General features: G+C 39.9%; 4 protein-coding genes across 5 annotated transcripts; 3 read left to right on the top strand and 1 right to left on the bottom strand.

Annotated features, from left to right (window-relative positions):
- The first annotated feature begins 6 nt into the window (after positions 1 to 6).
- LOC137603757 (cystatin-like) lies at positions 7 to 2,701 on the top strand. Its single transcript, XM_068327503.1, has 3 exons — positions 7 to 235; positions 1,202 to 1,300; positions 1,711 to 2,701. The coding sequence occupies exons 1-3, from the start codon at positions 44 to 46 to the stop codon at positions 1,810 to 1,812; spliced, it is 393 nt and encodes a 130-aa protein (XP_068183604.1). The 5' UTR covers positions 7 to 43; the 3' UTR covers positions 1,813 to 2,701.
- A 154-nt stretch (positions 2,702 to 2,855) lies between these two features.
- On the top strand, positions 2,856 to 6,120 carry si:dkey-76k16.6 (uncharacterized protein LOC566817 homolog). 2 transcript variants are annotated; one of them, XM_068327501.1, is made up of 6 exons: positions 2,856 to 3,482; positions 4,313 to 4,391; positions 4,583 to 4,702; positions 4,785 to 4,890; positions 5,121 to 5,247; positions 5,324 to 6,120. In XM_068327501.1, the coding sequence occupies exons 2-6, from the start codon at positions 4,320 to 4,322 to the stop codon at positions 5,721 to 5,723; spliced, it is 825 nt and encodes a 274-aa protein (XP_068183602.1). In that variant the 5' UTR covers positions 2,856 to 3,482; positions 4,313 to 4,319; the 3' UTR covers positions 5,724 to 6,120. The 2 variants fall into 2 exon arrangements, with proteins under 2 accessions (XP_068183602.1, XP_068183603.1); XM_068327502.1 differs by having other exon boundaries at positions 3,462 to 3,556.
- A 94-nt stretch (positions 6,121 to 6,214) lies between these two features.
- On the bottom strand, positions 6,215 to 8,124 carry mgme1 (mitochondrial genome maintenance exonuclease 1). The gene is made up of 4 exons (XM_068327500.1): positions 7,430 to 8,124; positions 7,079 to 7,313; positions 6,855 to 6,987; positions 6,215 to 6,585 (listed from the first exon to the last, which is right to left on the bottom strand). The coding sequence occupies exons 1-4, from the start codon at positions 7,944 to 7,946 to the stop codon at positions 6,451 to 6,453; spliced, it is 1,020 nt and encodes a 339-aa protein (XP_068183601.1). The 5' UTR covers positions 7,947 to 8,124; the 3' UTR covers positions 6,215 to 6,450.
- A 537-nt stretch (positions 8,125 to 8,661) lies between these two features.
- On the top strand, positions 8,662 to 17,217 carry snx5 (sorting nexin 5). The gene is made up of 13 exons (XM_068327098.1): positions 8,662 to 8,803; positions 10,142 to 10,246; positions 10,372 to 10,482; positions 10,639 to 10,760; positions 10,913 to 11,036; positions 11,426 to 11,521; positions 11,603 to 11,708; positions 11,792 to 11,867; positions 12,012 to 12,051; positions 12,156 to 12,242; positions 13,234 to 13,393; positions 13,499 to 13,584; positions 15,912 to 17,217. The coding sequence occupies exons 1-13, from the start codon at positions 8,768 to 8,770 to the stop codon at positions 15,960 to 15,962; spliced, it is 1,200 nt and encodes a 399-aa protein (XP_068183199.1). The 5' UTR covers positions 8,662 to 8,767; the 3' UTR covers positions 15,963 to 17,217.
- Positions 17,218 to 17,864: the final 647 nt, after the last annotated feature.

The following is a 17,864-nucleotide window of genomic DNA, read 5'->3' as shown; positions in this document are numbered from 1 at the left end:
CACCGACCGTGATTTGTTTTGAACGCGCAGTTGCTGAAACAGAATGTGGAAGGCTGTGCTTCTTGTTTTTGCTGCGGTTTTGGCCGTCGGCTCGGGGACCCTGGTTGGGGGCCTTGTCGAGGCTGATTTCGACGAAGGGGCAAGGAGAGCCTTGGATTTCGCAGTGGCCGAACACAACAAACGTGAAAACGAGATGACGGGCGAAGTCCTGACTGTTGTGGGTGTTAAGAGACAGGTGAGTGACATCGGACAAATCTGTGTGGATTAACAGGGAGCCGTCACGGTAATCCAGTTTAAATACAAAAGCAGACTGGATTCGTTAAACTAAAGTAACAGCTTCATGCCTGTTCAGGTACCGGTATGCATCGATTTACACGGCTTCACCCCACGGGGTTCACGGGATGCTAGAAAATACAACAGTTTTGAACGCAACACCCCCAAGCAGTTGTCACATGATAGTTAAATGACGCCTTCACTGCGATTTCACCGTGACTCTGTATGCCTTTAGAATTAACAATTACATGGCTATCTTTCTTAATTTAATGGATATTTAAGGAAAATCGTACTATTAGTGGTCTTTGTTTTATACTCTAGCTCCAAACCTTTTATTACCAAATTTCGACCCAATTGTTTTGGTAATCAACGCAACTATGGCCACACCTTTTGTTCTTATAGCCCACTAAGAACAATGTGAGGACTGGACAACAAAACAATTCAGACTGTCAAATCAGACCATCCTTCCAGTCTGTTTATTTGGGCCAGAAGTAAACTAGTAGGAGAAAACTGTCTGAGATCAAGCTGTTAGACATTGTTCGTCCCAGCTTGAGGTTTTGGGGACTTCCTCCCGTTGTCCTGCGTTCACATTCTTGATGAAAGTTACTGCAGCAACACTAAAAATGTATGTACAGTACTTAATTTGTCTGAGGATTTGAGCTAGCTGCTAATGCATTTTTTCCAAAATTAACAGTTGGTCTAAATAACAAAATAAAATCTATTGCAAATGTGAAAGATTTGGAATCAGATTTGAAGTTCTTATAATGACCCTGATTCATATTTTCCACGTCGGTGCTTGATTTCTTACAATAATGCTCATCATTTTGAAGTCTACCGAGTGTGATGTGTAAATGCTTTCTACACTGCTTTTTCATTAAGGTGTTTACTGTGATCCATAATTCCATAATCTTCCGCTTTCTTCATACAGATAGTCAGTGGCGTCAAGTACGAGATAACAGTAACAATGGGGAAGACCAACTGTCGAAATGGAAGTCCAAATCAGTCTTGCATTGTCCGCCAAGATCAGGTAATAATTTTTTGTTAATCTTTTAGTGTTATACTGTAATTTATTGTTTTGTTCCTTCACTCAGTGAACAATCTGTTTGCATATGGCTCTTAATATATGATGATATATTTGACAGAGCAGAATGAAGCGTCTGCTACCAGTGACAATATACAAAATTAATTTCAATTTGATTGCACTGGGTGTTTTATAAGTGATATGATTTTGTTTGATAATTTTGAATGTTAAAATAGTAAATCAACAAAAAGCCTACATTGGTTTGATTTTTTGACTGTCCCTAAAGGGAGGAATTTATTAATGAAATCTGGTCAATGACTAATCGTAATCATTGATTTACTGTCATATTTTGTTGAAATGGTAAAACAAAGTATTAACAAATATTTAATCTGTTTTCTCAACCTTTTGTTCCCCAGAATTACAGGTGCACATTTACAGTGTTGGTTGTGCCATGGCTTCATACTATCAAGGTGATGAGTTACACATGCGACGGCAACAACGAGGGAAATCTTGTTTAATTGTTTGCACGATTATTTTGCACAATTGTTATATAAGGAAATGCTAAAACCATCAATATTACCATAGTCTGTCTATGCAAGTCACAGGGATGTTTAACTGAATATCTTTAGCTATGTAGAGGTGAATTAACGCTGAGAAGAGCAACTTTGTGGCGCACATTCAGTCAGTTCAGTGCTGAGCTGTTGACCATCTGATTAAAAACCACAGAAGTGTTTAAAATGAAATTCAAAATGAAGCTCTCTGTGAACCTAACAATGTGTGAAAATAGTCTATGCATTCTAAGCCTTTGCTGATCATACTTTTGTTTCTATAAAAGTGAGGAAGTTTATCTTGAGCAATCCTACCCGTCATCTGACATTGACCATTAAGGATATGAATCCTGTGAAAGTGGAACTTGGAAGAAATCCATTTGTACCGATTATAATTCAAGTATCTTTCATTAATTAAAAAAATTGACTTATAATTACATTTTTGTGACATGCCCTCAGAAGTTATACTGACACCTGACATGACTCATTTTTGTTATTATTTCTGTAACCGCGATGTGGGTCAAATGACACGTGAACCTTAATGTATGAGGGGTTTATTTGAAAAAATGTGTTAAAAACATTAAAGCATGTAGCGTTTCTCAGCCAAGTTGGGGTCCGTTCATTCATTTTCTTGTAGAAGAGACAACGGTCACTTATCCAGCTATGAGCTGCATAGAGATGTTAACCATCCCTTGTGTTTCGTCTTATACTTCGTGCTGTACTGCTTGTTGTCCTGCCTGTGTTGTCCTGCCTGTTGTACTGTCTACCATGGGTCACAGAGGACTTCAATTTCATCTGTGCTGTATGTCGTGCATACAGTAAATGGTACATTTGACAATAAAGCTGACTTTGACTTTGACTTGAGCTGGTGTCTTTTACACCCCGAATGAGACACCAACTCATAGCTCGGCCCCCAAACAAACTACTATGCACACCTATGGATAATTTGGTTTGACCAGTTCACTGTAACTGCATGGTTTTAGAGGTGGGAATTAGCTGGAGACCCGTAGAGAACCCATGCAGACATGGGAAGAACATACAAATTTTGCACAGGAATGAATGAAACCCACTGTGACGCAACACCCCATCCACACTGGCCACTCCTAATCAGGTGAAAGTACATCAGAGCTTGAAATATTACATATCCCCTTGTCAGAAAGTGATGCAATGACTTAGAGAATGGATCTACACTTGCTTGACACTTCATTTGCGACACCTGTTCAACTGCTCATTAATGGAAAATTCTAATCTGCCATTAAATGCAATTTGTCAAATTAGAATGGAGTAGAAAAAGGTGATAAGGTTGCTGGTGTGGCCGCACAAGAGACAAATAAACACTCAGGTTAACACTCACACCAAACATACAATTTGGTGTGACCAATACAATTAAACTGCGTCTTTCTGAACACACGCAGAAAGGAGAAGAACATACAAACTCCGAACAGAAAATACCCGGTACCGTCTTCCCGAGAGGAAACAGCGCTCCAACTTTGTGGTGCTATACCCTCATCTTACCAGGAGGGGGCAACAGTTCCCTCAGGACTAGACTCGTTCGATTGGTGCAGAAGTTCGTCATTAGTAGCGCCTTCTGTCACACGAAGCGTTTGTCTGCGTCAAGTTCTCTCTACAGCAGTGTGAAGGTTGGTAAAGACATGAAAGGCCTGATAGGGCCGTCAGTTTACTGGACGATCCGTGTACATTTCCTCTTTTGAAAGTATGTTTTGAAGCAGCCGCGTTGATGTAGTTTCTGTTCTGATTTTGTTTTTACGACAGTGTTTCATTCCAACGCGCTGATCTGCGCCGCATCTGTGTTCGTGAAACTGTCAAACATGTGTGCCTTATAGAATTATTTTGTTGTAATTCTAGCGTGACTCGTTTGAATTAATATCCAAGTAATATCAGTGAGAGTGAGATATTTTATGTTGGATGATTTGGAAAACTGATTTGTTAGAGAAAGAATAAGGCGCATATCTCAAGCGATCCAGTTATGTTTTGAACTAATTCTATCAAATCTGAAACTGATCAACGACCTCTATTGACTCCAAGACGCTCTGCACGGAACTCGGGTTGTGTAGGAGTGGTTCATATATGAGAAAGAACTTTGCCTCTTCAGTCATATCTTTCAGCAAGTGGATTTAATGGGTTTAAATTACAACTTGGAAATTTTATTATGAGATAAATGTCTATATAGCACTGGAATAGAAATGACAAACAATAAAAGAGAAGATGTCTGTTCAGATCATTAGATCATGGTAGGTCTCTTGGATCAAGTCAACAGCTGAGCCTCTCATTAGAGTCGACATGTCTTGAAGTTTTTTTTCTACAAGTACAGTTAAAAAAACTTTAATACATGAATATTCAGCACAGACAATAAAAAGGAATCCATGTATTTCACAATCAAATCATGAGTTGACAGCACCTGACAGACTGTTCACTGATGAGTTTGCTATGACTCTGTTTTTATCACCAGAATTACCATGGAATTGACCGGGGAGCAGCTGAAGCAGGCAGAGACTGCACTGAAAAGATATTTACCCCAGTCACTATTGGTTTGTCCAGTCTGATCCACTCTGACAAGCTACAGCTAAACTTCTAATACAGGCCAGAGACTATGTGAACATGATTACTAATTTTAACCTGCTATTTATGTTTAAATTGCCAGTACATTAAAATATGTCCACTGCTTTTATTGCTTACCAAACTGTTCTTTGACTTAAAATATTACCATTTTATTTCTAAGCTTTATGGTTCCTTGGTCCAAATAAACAAGACACATCTCGTCCAGCCAATTTCTGTCAAGGTTTTAGTGGACAAATGGCCAGAGTTCAGTGTCATTATCAGCGTTCTACAAGTAAAACAGGTGACTGTTTGAATCTCATATCTGTCTGTCTGTCTGTCTGCCACCTCTAATCTGCAGCATCTATGTACTGTATTTCTTACAGGGTGATTCCTTCTCTGAAATGTATGTTTATGTAAAAGATGCAGCTATCCTTGAGGAAACCATCAGGAAGCACTCTTTAGTTGACTGGACCAATGACCTTATCATTGGTAATAAAAACTCTTCTTTTTTTTAAAATTTTGTCTTTTACTGTAATGGATGAGTTCAGTATCTTGTTATCTTTTTTCTGTCAATCACTGACTAGAAATTTCTCACTAAAGACATTGATTTATTGGACTTTTATTGACTTTTGTTCAGAAGAGTCTTTTTCTCAAAACTTACTGTACAAATAGCCTTTAATATTATAGAAACAAAAAACATTACATTATTTCTCTTCAAGGAACCGATCTTCACCACATTGATATATTCAGGGTAATGGGGTCAGAAAACAATCTGATCAGTCGCAGAATGTCTCTGTGTCGTATGATGATACTGGAGGATATATCTCACCTTCCCTCCATTGACAGGTAGAGCTTTTCTGTGCAGTGATATTTTAAGTATTGCTGTGTTTCAGAATCATGTTTCTTTCCCGTTTCTCATCAGCTCAGGGATCTCACTGAGCTCTCTGGATGAATCACATGTTGCCTTGGTGAATCAGAAGTGGAAGTTTTCAGAGGACAACAAGACTGCTGAGATAATCAGGAATATGATTACTAGATTTCCATCCTTATGCATACTGGATGCAGAAGGAAAGCCTGTGTCCTGGATTCTCGTCTATATGACATGTGCCATAGGAATGCTTTACACCGTTCCAGAGTACAGAGGGAAAGGCTATGCCAAAGTCCTGATCACTGCCATTGCAAAATGGCTCCATGCTGAGGGCTACCCAGTGTACTGCTTCATAGAGGAAGAGAACGAAAATTCATACAAGCTCTTTAAAAAGATGGGCTTTGTTGACGATCCCTCGTTCAGGATGACATGGTTTAGATTCAATGATGTTTAAACACTCCAGTACAGTGTTATACTGTATATTCTATTAAACTCCTAAGTCCTATTAATGTAAATGTGCTAATCAGAAGTGAAGAAAAAAAAGAAATCGCTTCTCAAACTGGAATCTTTTGTTGTCATTACATGGATGTGCCTTCACATTTCACAAAGCTTATCTCTCTGGAAAGCACTTGATGCCTGACTAAATATCTAGCGTTTCACTCCATAAACAAAAGCAATTTAAGCATACTACCTTTACATACTTTATACAAATTGGGGTTTTTTTTAATTTTCCATGAAAACTATTTTTTAAAGGCGACTGGTACTTGATGTTGTCAATTTGTCTTTTCATTGTTCATTAAGAGCACTTGTTCCTTTTATAGTCTTCGCCACAAGCTCATTTTGTGTAACTCATTTGCTATTAAAAGACAAGAAACGATAATGAAAGTTAAAGACTGCTCATTTTTATTCATTCTTTTTTCAAAATTGTTCATACAGTGAATGTGTTTAGCTGGGAAACCCTTGAAGTGAAGCCATGATATTGTGACAGTCTGACTTGAGACTAACCTCACTGACATTCCTGCATGATCCATCAAATGACATGAAAAACAGCAGTAACTGTTTTGCACGTGTATCAATAATGAGACATAATCAATTAGTATAAAAATATTAATATGTATAGTTCTGAAGAAAAACAACATTTGTTTAAAAGTATAATACAAAAGAAATAGAAGAAAACTCCATCATTTCTTTTGCGTGAATTCTTCAAAACGAACCAACCAAGTTTTCCAGTACTCCAGCATCTGCTCTGAGTTCATCGTATGAGCATGGGCCGGTGAACCGTCTTTGTAGGCTACAACAATGAGTCCATTTTCAACCTGCAATGACAAGTAGGCTTTGAGGTAATCACAGGTAGAGTACACCCCTGTGCATCTCGGAGCCACACATAGACAGACAACCAGTCACACCTACAGAAAATTTGGAGTGATCAATTCAGCTAAGCTGCATGTTTTTGGAGGTGTGAGGAAGCTGGACAACCTGAAGAGAGCTCACACAGACACGGGGAAGACCATGGAAACTACACAGAAAGGAAAGAAGGCGACATTGCTGCCCACAAAAGATTATTGCATCACCTATTGTGCCTCACCTGGTATTTGTACTTGCCATCATTGTTCAACGCCCCCGCATAGGCTGCCACCTGAATAGGGTTGTCATACGTGTTGCCAAGGAAGGGTTTGGGCTTCTCGGATGTCTTCCAGTCAATAACACATAAAACACCCCTAAGGACAAAAACAGTAAAGTGAGTACAGTCCAGGCAGTATGGAAAAATTCAAGCACATCTTTGTTTACAAATGAGAACATACTGTATACCTGTAGCGAGCAACACAATCCACAACACCCAGGTAGTTCAGTGTGTCGTGTTGCACAGTGCTCTCAACGGCTCTCACTGCGCTGATATCCTCCATAACATGAGAGATGCTCTCCAAGTATCCCAGCACCACTGGCGGGTATTCCGGTGTGTCTGGAACATTGTTCTTCAACGTTGCACCTGATGTCAGAATATTATCCAGGGCGGAGTGGAACAGCTTCCCTTGTTGAAATAAATCTGAGTAGGAACAAAAAAAAAATGTGGTCACACATTTACATGTCAAATTAGTGCAAAATTAGTTCCATTATAGTAAACATTTATACAATAAATCAATAGCAGGTTACAAAACTTACTCTGAGAATATTCTTTGAAGCCTTCCTCTCCAAGCTCTGTGATCATCTTCCTCTTCCACCTTTCCAGGTAGAAGATCTGTTCCGGGGAGAGGGTCTGCTGGAGAACACGGGTCACACTCGGGACTGAAGACCGGCCCGGGTCCCGTTTTAAAGCTATCCGGGTTGGAGGTCCAGACTCTGGCTCTTCTGTTTCCAGCGTCTCTTCCTCGTGTGAAAATGGATGAGGAGTTTTACAGACCCTCTGATCGGATCCTGAGGATGGCGTTTGAGCTTTCACAACAGGCCCGTAAATGTGCTCATCCTCAACACTGAGGGTCTCAGGAGTTTGGGAGACGACCCTCGATGACATTACCGACTTCCGAAGAGACGAATAGCGCTCGGTGTCGACTGAACTATACGGACTTTTTCTCTTCGGTAACCTCAACCAACGCGCAGCAGAGAAATTATTGGCAGTGAGGGCGGTGCATCGAGGGGCAATCAGGCTTCCAAATGACCCCAAACGTTTAAAAGAGACCATTCTGTCAACTTCACCACAGCAAACTTTGTCAACTCTATTATGGCCTAACTTAAACGTGCGTACAGTTGTGAAAATGTTTTTTTAATAGCTTTTATCCCACATGTTGTTCGCGGTACTTGCCCAGACTTGTCCCAGAGTAACTCGTCCCATCATGTTTCTAAACGAAGGACTTTCGCGGTTGCACACACTTCCGGGTGTAGTTTGTTTAACTTCCAGGTCCGGATGCACAGCGCATTTGTAAACGTATAAACTACATCATCCATAAGGATCTTGTGTATCACTGAAATACATCCGAGCGGGTATTAAGTCTGTGGTTCTCATTTTTGTCTATCATTTGTTTTTGTTTCTTACGTCTCACCAGTTATCAAATTAGATCATGTGGGACCGAACATGTTGCTTTGTTGTCTAAAATCAGAAATAGCTAAGCATATAGTTATGTAAAGCCACACTTGTGTGATTGTCGTAGGAACAGTTTTATGAAGTCTGTAACCTGTCAGCATGGAGCGGAAACAAACCCGGTTTGACGGTGTTCAGGCAAGGTCTAACTGTGAAACTCTACTACAGTGAAGGCATATCCCACCCTACTCTGATTATGATTGTCTAGTACTTATTATGGTGATTGGCTACATCATTCGAGGCGGGCAGATATTGGCTGAATGTCTTCAAGGGATAAGCCAATCAGAGACAGGGAAGTGCAGGCTATAGTGTTGCCATAGTAGGATGAAAAACTGCAGCCAGTCAGCAGACACAGCGTTTCCTGTATATAGTTTCGTTATTTGGGTTATTGGCCTCTTCTTGCCTTTGCGGCGCCTTCAGTCACTATGACATCTACAATAGACGACAGCAACAAAGAAAAGGCAAGTTTGATGTTTTTTTGGCATCTGAAATACGTCCGTACGCGACTTTTGAGACATTAAATCCATGATAACTCCATGATGTTAACTTGTGTTGTTTTCGGTCTGCATAGCGCTAGAATCTGGCTAAAGCTAGCTAACAATTTATAGAGGAAAGAAAAAAGAAGTGGGAGAAACAATGGTGTCAAACTCCAAATTTGCAGAAATGCGTTGTTTGTTCTTGTGCCCTGACATACATCATAGCACATGACATCTGTAATTATTTGTTGTAATTTACAGACGAGCAGCTTAAAATAGCTTCTCTTCCACTGAGCTGTGGATCACAACGATCTGTGACAGTGGCTCTACAGTGAGCTACATGTGTTAGCAGGCAGACATTTATCTAAATTATGTAATACATCATCAATCGGTCCAGTTTTTATGTACTTTTAATGTCAATCTTGGAACAATTTATGTACAGTACTTGCTTGTCTCAATGTATTAATTTGTGTAGAAGCAAAGCAAAACTAAGAACTTAAAAATAACCGCAACAATACCGCTATTTCCTTCATCAGGCACAATAAAGTAGGTATAAGGTCTATATTTTCATCAAAAAGATTGGATGGTCAAGACCAAGTTTTTCTTCTATTTATTTGTATGTCAAAATATAACGTTGGCAGGGGTCTGGTTTAGGTCTTGCCAAGCAGGTCTAGAATCTGTACCTACGGTTAGCTACAGGACAGGCTGACACCAGACTTTTACGCCTAAAGCCTTTGACATTCTTCTTGAAGATGGTTATAATTTTCTCATCTTCAAGAAGATAGAGGGGATGACTTGTACTTTACTTCACTTTTGTGTTATTTCTGAAATATGTTTCCCTGCACACATGCACAAAAAATATAATTCAGACAATAAGGTCTATGGCTGGAGATCGATCCTTGTCTAACATATTTTTATTTTAATTAATTCCTCATGTCAGTCTGTCCCCAGTGTGAAGTTATAAACGTTGGGTTTGGTGGGTATTTAAAGCAAAAAGGAAGTGATAACTTTGGTTATATGTAATTCCAGACACCTATAACTTATGATGCTAATATTATATATCTGAGTTACAAGTACCAATTAGTTATGAGTGTTAGCATAATTGGACTGATTCTGAAAATGCAACAAATATACAGTAACCTTTTTATAGTTTGAATCTTCAGGATCCACAAAAATGTCAGCGGCAGCCATATATAAAAACCTAGTGAATCAACCAGGTGAATAAAGTGACTAGTGATGATTTTGATTAGTAATAATGTTTGTATATAAGCATAAGATCAGAAAACTACATTTTGTAACTATGGTATACGTATTTGTCGTTAGATGCGCTCAGTGTCTGTGGATCTAAACCATGATTCCTCGCTTCTCATTGACATTCCTGATGCACTCTGTGAAAGGGACAAAGTGAAGTTCACTGTCCATACAAAGGTAAAAAAAATTTTTTTTAAAAAGCAGGGGGTCGGGTTGTGATACAAACCAACACAGACATATTCCTAAAAATATTCTTTAATGGTTCTTGCCAATATGTTGACAAATATAAAATCTTTTCCCAGACCACCCTTAGTTCTTTTCAGAAGCCAGAGTTTTCTGTACCAAGGCAGCATGAAGACTTCATCTGGCTGCATGACACTCTGGTTGAAACAGAGGACTACGCTGGTCTAATAGTGAGTTTGATTAAATGTTATAACATCACTAGATGTCCCTGGCTCACACATGCTCAGTTTAAAATTAAAAGGTGTCCATTTATAATTAAACGTATAACTTATATTTATACTGTCATGGAATTTGAAGTCATTTATTTGTTGCTTTGTAACTTCAAGATTCCACCAGCGCCCCCAAAGCCAGACTTTGAGAGCCCAAGAGAGAAAATGCACAAACTGGGGGACGGTGAAGCGACCATGACCAAGGATGAGTACACGAAGATGAAGCAAGAGTTGGAGGCGTGAGTGCCTAGGTGGAACACAATCCACCGTATATTGTGCTGTGTCTTTAGACAGAATCTTGATAAATCCTTTGCAAAAGCTGTGAGAAATGTTGTCATTCCAAAATATCCTGTGTGTGTTAACTGTGTATTGTACGTTATGTTCTTTTCAGGGAATATCTGGCTGTGTTCAAGAAAACTGTGCAAGTGCATGAAATCTTCCTGCAGAGATTGTCCTCTCACCCAATTTTAAGCGAAGACAGAAATTTCCAGATTTTCTTAGAGTATGACCAGGATGTGAGTTCCTCATAATGCTGACTTCCTTTCCTGAGTTTTCAGTTGGAAAGAGAGGAAGTAATGTTTACTGGAGACTTGTGACACACGCCTTACATCCTGCTGTGTTCAGCAGTTATGCTAATCTATATAGCCATTGTCATTGGCCATATTGCCTGCCAGTCCAAGGAATTATATATGTGACATGCTTAGATACTTGTTTCATTAAATAGTAAAAGCTGCAATTGTCTATAGACCACAATTCACACATAATGATATAGAAATAATGTAGTGTTAGTGCAGTTTCAAATATCACTTATTCTAAACATTAGTTCTTTTCTTTATAGGGAATTATTTAAACAATTCCAAGTGCTTCCAGATTCTTCTTTACGTGTTTCTTCTCTCCACTTTAGCTTAGTGTGAGAAGAAAGAATGCCAAAGAAATGTTTGGAGGATTTTTTAAAAACATGGTGAAGTCAGCTGACGAGGTCCTTATCTCTGGAATCAAGGTAATGGCATGACAGCATTGTACAAGCAACACCATCGTCACTTCCCAAATTACCATTTGTCATTGCTTGTTTTCTACACAGGAAGTCGATGATTTTTTCGAGCAGGAGAAGACTTTCCTGCTTGACTATTATAGCAAAATAAAGGATTCCACTGCCAAAGCAGAGAAAATGACACGTGCACACAAAAGTATGTGAGGATTTTCAGTGGAATGGAGTAAATGAAGTATTTGAATTTGCTTGGTCCCTGATTGCTGTTTTCTGTTCCTGCAGATATTGCTGATGATTACATTCTTGTCTGTGCCACTCTGAGTAACCTCTCTGCTGATGATAGTACAGCAAGTAAGAAGTGAGTATAATCGAATGATTTTATGCAGAAATGCATGGTGTTGAATATTTTTCTACTGGTTTCCTCAGCACTGTCTTACAGATAGACCTCAATTTTTTTTAGCTTCAGGTAATACAACTGATACAAGTACTACATTTTTCTCAGGTACTTGGAGAAGGTGTCGGACCTGTTTGAAAAGCTCAGAGTAAGTAGAAACTTCAGTAACCAACAAACTGAGACACTTTTGTAAATATTTGCCCTGATTTATAAATACATTGTCTTTGCTACTGTGCATCTTTGTCTTTTCAGAAAGTGGAGGGAAGAGTGGCATCTGACCAGGAGCTAAAACTTACGGAACTGCTGAGATATTACATGAGAGACATACAGGCTGCCAAGGTGGGGCATGTTCATCTGCTGCATTTGTACAAGATGAATCGGGTTATCTTGGTGCTACTTTTCACCAAGTTTAAATCTTCATGTGTGTCAAAGATTAGAGAAAGCAACACACATATCAAATGCCTCTGTCAACTGTCATTGCCCCTTCTAAATTAAGATTTAGGGGATGAAGAAGAAAACAACAAATATGAAAAGCAGATAATATTCATTTATCAGATGGTTTATCAACTATTATGGTAGATATATTCACATTTGTTGGTTTGTCCTGATAATTAAAGCTCAAGCGTGGGTTTGAACGCTTCGGTGAGTATTATCTACAATAATAAGACTGAAATACAAACATAATTTTCTGCAATGATTTAAATGTGCAAATAAGTGCCATCTAGAATAATGATAACAATTGTTTAGATAATTGAAGGAAATGGTCATACATCATTTACAAAGTAAAATAATTCACTTGAAAAGCTGTGCTTTTCAAGTGAATTATTTTTCCTAATTTTAAAGGCAAGAGAACTATCAGAGTGAAATTTTTATCTGGGGGGAAAGGGTTATTAAATCACAGAAACAATAATTTCAGCCAATCTCCTATATCCTTTGCCTCCTTGACTTTATTTGTGCAAAGAGAGCTGAGTTGCTTGCAGATGCTGTTTTTTCTGCGCACATCATGTGCTTATGCTTCAGGTAACAGTTTTAGATAAGAACAAATTCCAAGTGTTCTGATTTCGGTGTCTGCTATGAGTCCACTGTCTTTATTGGTGCAGTTGAAACAATGTCTCCTTCAGAGATGATCTGTTAACGTTTGATTGCTTTGTGGAACCCTCTAAAGAAATTGAGTATCCAAAAAAAGTTTCGAAGAAATCCTGACATTTTCAAAATGTATTGAGCTAAATGGATTATTTATTTTCCAAATGGGAAAAAATACTATATTTTATGTATTTCAAATGGTCTCAATTTTTTCATTTCTCTTGGTTATCCATCTGGAACATGTCAGGACCTTTTGTACAGGCGAGCCCGTGCCTTAGCGGACTTTGAGAACTCTAACAAGGCTTTGGATAAGGCTCGACTGAAGAGCAAGGACATTCCACAGGCAGAAGAGCACCAGCGGCAGTGCCTGCAGAAATTTGACAAGCTCTCAGAGTCTGGAAAGAAAGGTTTGTGCATCAATGCGTAAAAGATCTGTTTGTACTGTTTTCTTGGTCAGTGAAATATTCAGCACTCTGCAAGCTGTTTTTAAAATAACAATGTCATGTTTATAGAACTTACCAGCTTCAAGGGCAGACGAGTCATTGCTTTCAGGAAGAACCTCATTGAGATGGCTGAGCTTGAAATAAAACACGCCAAGGTGAGCAGCCCTGTACAGCTGACTGCTTCATGAGGTTGTGTGTGAGTCTTTTTGGTAGTTGAACATCATCACTTACATACAAATTAAATGTATAGGTAGTCCTCAACCTTCGAACACAATTGTTTCCAAGAGGCTGTTTGTAAGATGAATTGTTTTGAAGTCATTATTTATTAGATTTTGAACTATAATTGTGGGTGGTCCCCGTAGGGCTTCCACCTTATCGTTGTGGGGGAGTTTGAGCGCACAAATGATCCCAGGAGCTATGTTGTCAGGGGCTTTATGCTCCTGCTAGGCTCTCCCTTGGCAAACAGGTCCTGGGTGACAGGCCAGACGAAGAGCAGTCAAAAGGCCCTATGATGGCAAAAAAATCAAGGACCATGACATCACCCGTTATAGGGCAACCGGGATCCCACCCTGGACCCAAGAACGGGGTTTGGGCTCGTATGCGAGCGCCTGGTGCAGCTTTCGTCCCGGTCGTGGAACACTGGACCAGCTCTACAAACTCCATCTAGTGTTCGAGGGTTCATGGGAGTTTGCCCAACCAGTCCACATGTGTTTTGTGGATCTGGAGAAGGCATTCGATCGTGTCCCTCGTGGTATTTGTGGGGAGTGCTTCGGGAGTATGGGGTCCAGGGCTCTTTGCTGAGGGCTGTCCGGTCCCTGTATGACCGAATCCAGAGCTTGGTTCACCTTGCCGGCAGTAAGTCAGACCTGTTCCAGGTGCATGTTGGACTCCGGCAGGGCTGCCCTCTATCACCGGTTCTGTTCATAATCTTTATGGACAGAATTTCTCGGCGCAGCCAGGATCTGGAGGAGTCCTGTTTGGGGACCAAAGGATTTCATCTCTGCTTTTTGCAGACGATGTTGTCCTGTTGGCTTCATCAAACCTGGACCTTCAGCATACACTGGGACGGTTTGCAACTGAGTGTGACGCAAGTAGAATGAGGATCAGCACCTCTAAATCCGAGGCCATGGTTCTCGACCAGAAAAGGGTGGTGTGCCCTCTTCAGGTCGGTGGAGAGCCTTTGCCCCAAGTGGAGGAGTTTAAGCATCTTAGGGTTTTGTTCACGAGTGAGGGAAGGATGGAACGTGAGATTGACAGACGGGTCGGTGCAGCTTCTGCAGTGATGCAGTCGCTGTATAGGTCCGTTGTGGTGAAGAAGGAGCTGAGTCGGAAGACGAAGTTCTTGATTTACCGGTCAATCTACGTTCCTACTCTCACCTATGGTCATGAGCTTTGGGTCATGACCGAAAGGACAAGATCCCGGATACAGGCGGCTGAAATGAGTTTCCTCCATAGAGTGGCTGGGCGCACCCTTAGAGGTAGGGTGAGGAGCTCTGTCACCAGGGAGGAGCTCGGAGTAGAGCTGCTGCTCCTCCGCCTCGAGTGGAGCCAGCTGTGGTGGCTCGGGCATCTGTTCCGGACGCCTCCTGGACGCCTCCCTGGGGAGATGTTTTGCACATGTCCTACCGGGAGGAGACCTCGAGGAAGACCTAGGATACACTGGAGGGACTTTGTCTCTCGGCTAGCCTGGGAATGCCTCGGGGTCCCCCCGGAGGAGCTGGAGGAGGTCTCTGGGGAGAGGGAAGTATGGTCATCCCTCCTGAGACTATTGTCCCCGCTTGCCAGCCCCAGACAACCGGTAGATGATGGATGGATGGATGGATGGAATTGTGGGCGGCACAGTGGTTCTCGCCTCACAGCAATAGGACATAGGTTCTTCCCGTGTCTATGTGGATTCTCTCCAGGTTCTCCGACTTCCTCCCACCTCCAAAAACATGTGGTTTCAGTGGATTGTCATGTCAAATTTCCCCGTAGGTGTGAGTGCACAGGAATGGTTATTTGTGTTTCGTGTAGCTGCTACAGGTCCTGTTGATTTTGTCTAACACCAAGATCTACCGTAATCTGGAAGACTGAGAATCTGTAGATGTTCTTTTTTTAATTTCAATATTCTGTGTGAAATAAAAATTACCTGATGTATAAATGAGTTGTGTCTAATCCACCACTGGTCTCCTGTTGCTTCTGATTATCATATTATTGCAGGTTCAAATCATTGTTTTTGCAGCCATATTTTCGAAAAGGTTTGCTTTTCTATCATTATAAATCGCAAGAGCAACAGCCTGCTGGATAATATAATTTTGTTCAGATACACGTCTCTGGTTCTATTCAGAATCAGCCTGCCATCTGAGTTTACTCACAATCAGACAATAATCTTTAGTATCCAGTAGGATCTGTTTTTTTTATACATACAAGTAAACATAACCCAGACTGTTACAGAGATACAAAAGTTCATCAGATGTTTTTAAATTTTTTCTTGTCTTTACAGAACAATGTGACTCTAATGCAGGGATGCATTGACCTGCTCAAGAGCAACTGATATACTTTCAAGTATTCTTGTCCGACCATCACTAAGTGACCAGTCATAGCAAATGGAAACCTCCCCTGAGCCTTGTGTGGATGTGACTCTTAAGCCCTATCTCATCTCCTACCTATGGGTCTGATGCCACTTTAAACCCTACGTGAGACAGAGTGTCTCATAAGCACAATGTCTTCATGTTTACGGAGTCCTCCTTCTTACTGCTCCATGGTCCATCTTCTTCCATTATTCATAGAGGTATAACTGAGTGTGCCACCAGAGCACAAGGTTGCCAACATTAACATTCCTTTGCATAATCATTCTGGCTGCTTTCCATCTTTTTTCCTCATTTTTACATGATGCACATGCAAGAAAAATTGCCTTTTTGATCTTTTTATTGCCTCCATAAATCCTAACATTCTTATGTATACAGTAGATTATCTTGTTTGTAAAGGCTTTAGAAAAGGTTTTCACAGCAGTGAACCTGCGCTCATACTTCATATGTTTCATCGGTTTTGGCTTTTTTGCTTGCTAAGTGAACAGAACCAGAAGCAAACCTGAATTAAATACAGAAAGCATTCCTATGCTCTGCATCTGCTGATAAGACAGCTAACACACCAGCCCTCTTTTATGAAAATGCACAACTGAAAAGACAAATGACAAAAATGACCTTCAAGTGTTCTGAAAGCTGTGCGAATGAATGGCGTGACTTCAGGAATGTATGTTTGGATTAGACCCTGCATTCTTTTTTGCAAGAATAAACTAATTTCCCATCGCTTTCAAAACTGCACATTTCTTCGTAAATATGTGTTCAGCCAGAGATTGGAAAGAAAATTATTTGAACATCTAGCTTTTTATTAAAACTATACTAACTAAAAATTCTAACCAAATTCAAGTTGTACTTGCACTCATAACAACCATTCTCTACATTAGACACTGCAATATCCCCCAACTTCTCCCAATTTCAGTGTATAATTATTGATTTGTCTTTATTTTGTCATGAAATCCACTTAGTTATGGATGCGGTCACATGCATTTACCAGACACATTTTGTTTATTTTACACGGTTATAAAAAAAGATGCACTAAGAAGATGACATATACGTAGAAACCATTACCAAACTCAGTGGAGTGTGAAAATGCATTATAGTTTTGTTTTTAAGAAATGGAATGTATTTCTATTGAATTCCAACTGTGTGAATGCTTTTCTTACAGAACATTAGCATTTTATAAATTTATAATAATTACATTGAATAAATCTTACTTTCCCTATGTGATCTTCGTCCTTGTTTTTGATGGGTTGAATGTTGTATCTACTATTTGATTGTGTTACTTGTAAGCCTCTGATATATGAAAATATGCTGGTCTGTACTCTAGATGGTCACCCATTATACAACTAGGAATACTAGGCCTACTGTAAATCCTGGTTCCACCATGTGTTATATCCATTGACTTACAGTGGTTTCTTGGATGGGATCGTGCGCTGCATTGGGAAAGCTCTAAGGAAATACCAGAATACTCTTGGGAATCGTCACCAATTGCACATTTCATGTCTTCTGTGTATATGCAGGTTGCTGTTAACTGTAAACTTTGAGTTGTGAGGTCCTTTGCCCTTAATCCTCTTAAGATAAAAATATGTAATATTTAGATTGCTTTTTTTCCTGGTTCAGAGCAATTTCATGATTACAGTTATAGTCACCAGAATTTTAGACAGGTTTAATCAAAACTGAAAAGTAAAAAACATTCATTCATCGTCTACCGCTTTATTCGCCGTCGTGGGGAAGTAAAAAACAACTTTGTTCAAATCAGAATTTATTATATCCCGCTTCAAAGCGGTTATGTAATTGTCAGTGTTTGTGTGTTTGTCCGTTCGTTCATCATTTGTCCACCAAATATCTTTGCAACCGTTGCAGATAGAAAGATA

This window comes from Antennarius striatus, chromosome 11, assembly GCF_040054535.1.
Source record: "Antennarius striatus isolate MH-2024 chromosome 11, ASM4005453v1, whole genome shotgun sequence".
Classification (NCBI taxonomy): domain Eukaryota; kingdom Metazoa; phylum Chordata; class Actinopteri; order Lophiiformes; family Antennariidae; genus Antennarius; species Antennarius striatus.
Note: the sequence above shows the minus strand (reverse complement) of the source record. Positions and strands in the feature narration are given on the sequence as shown.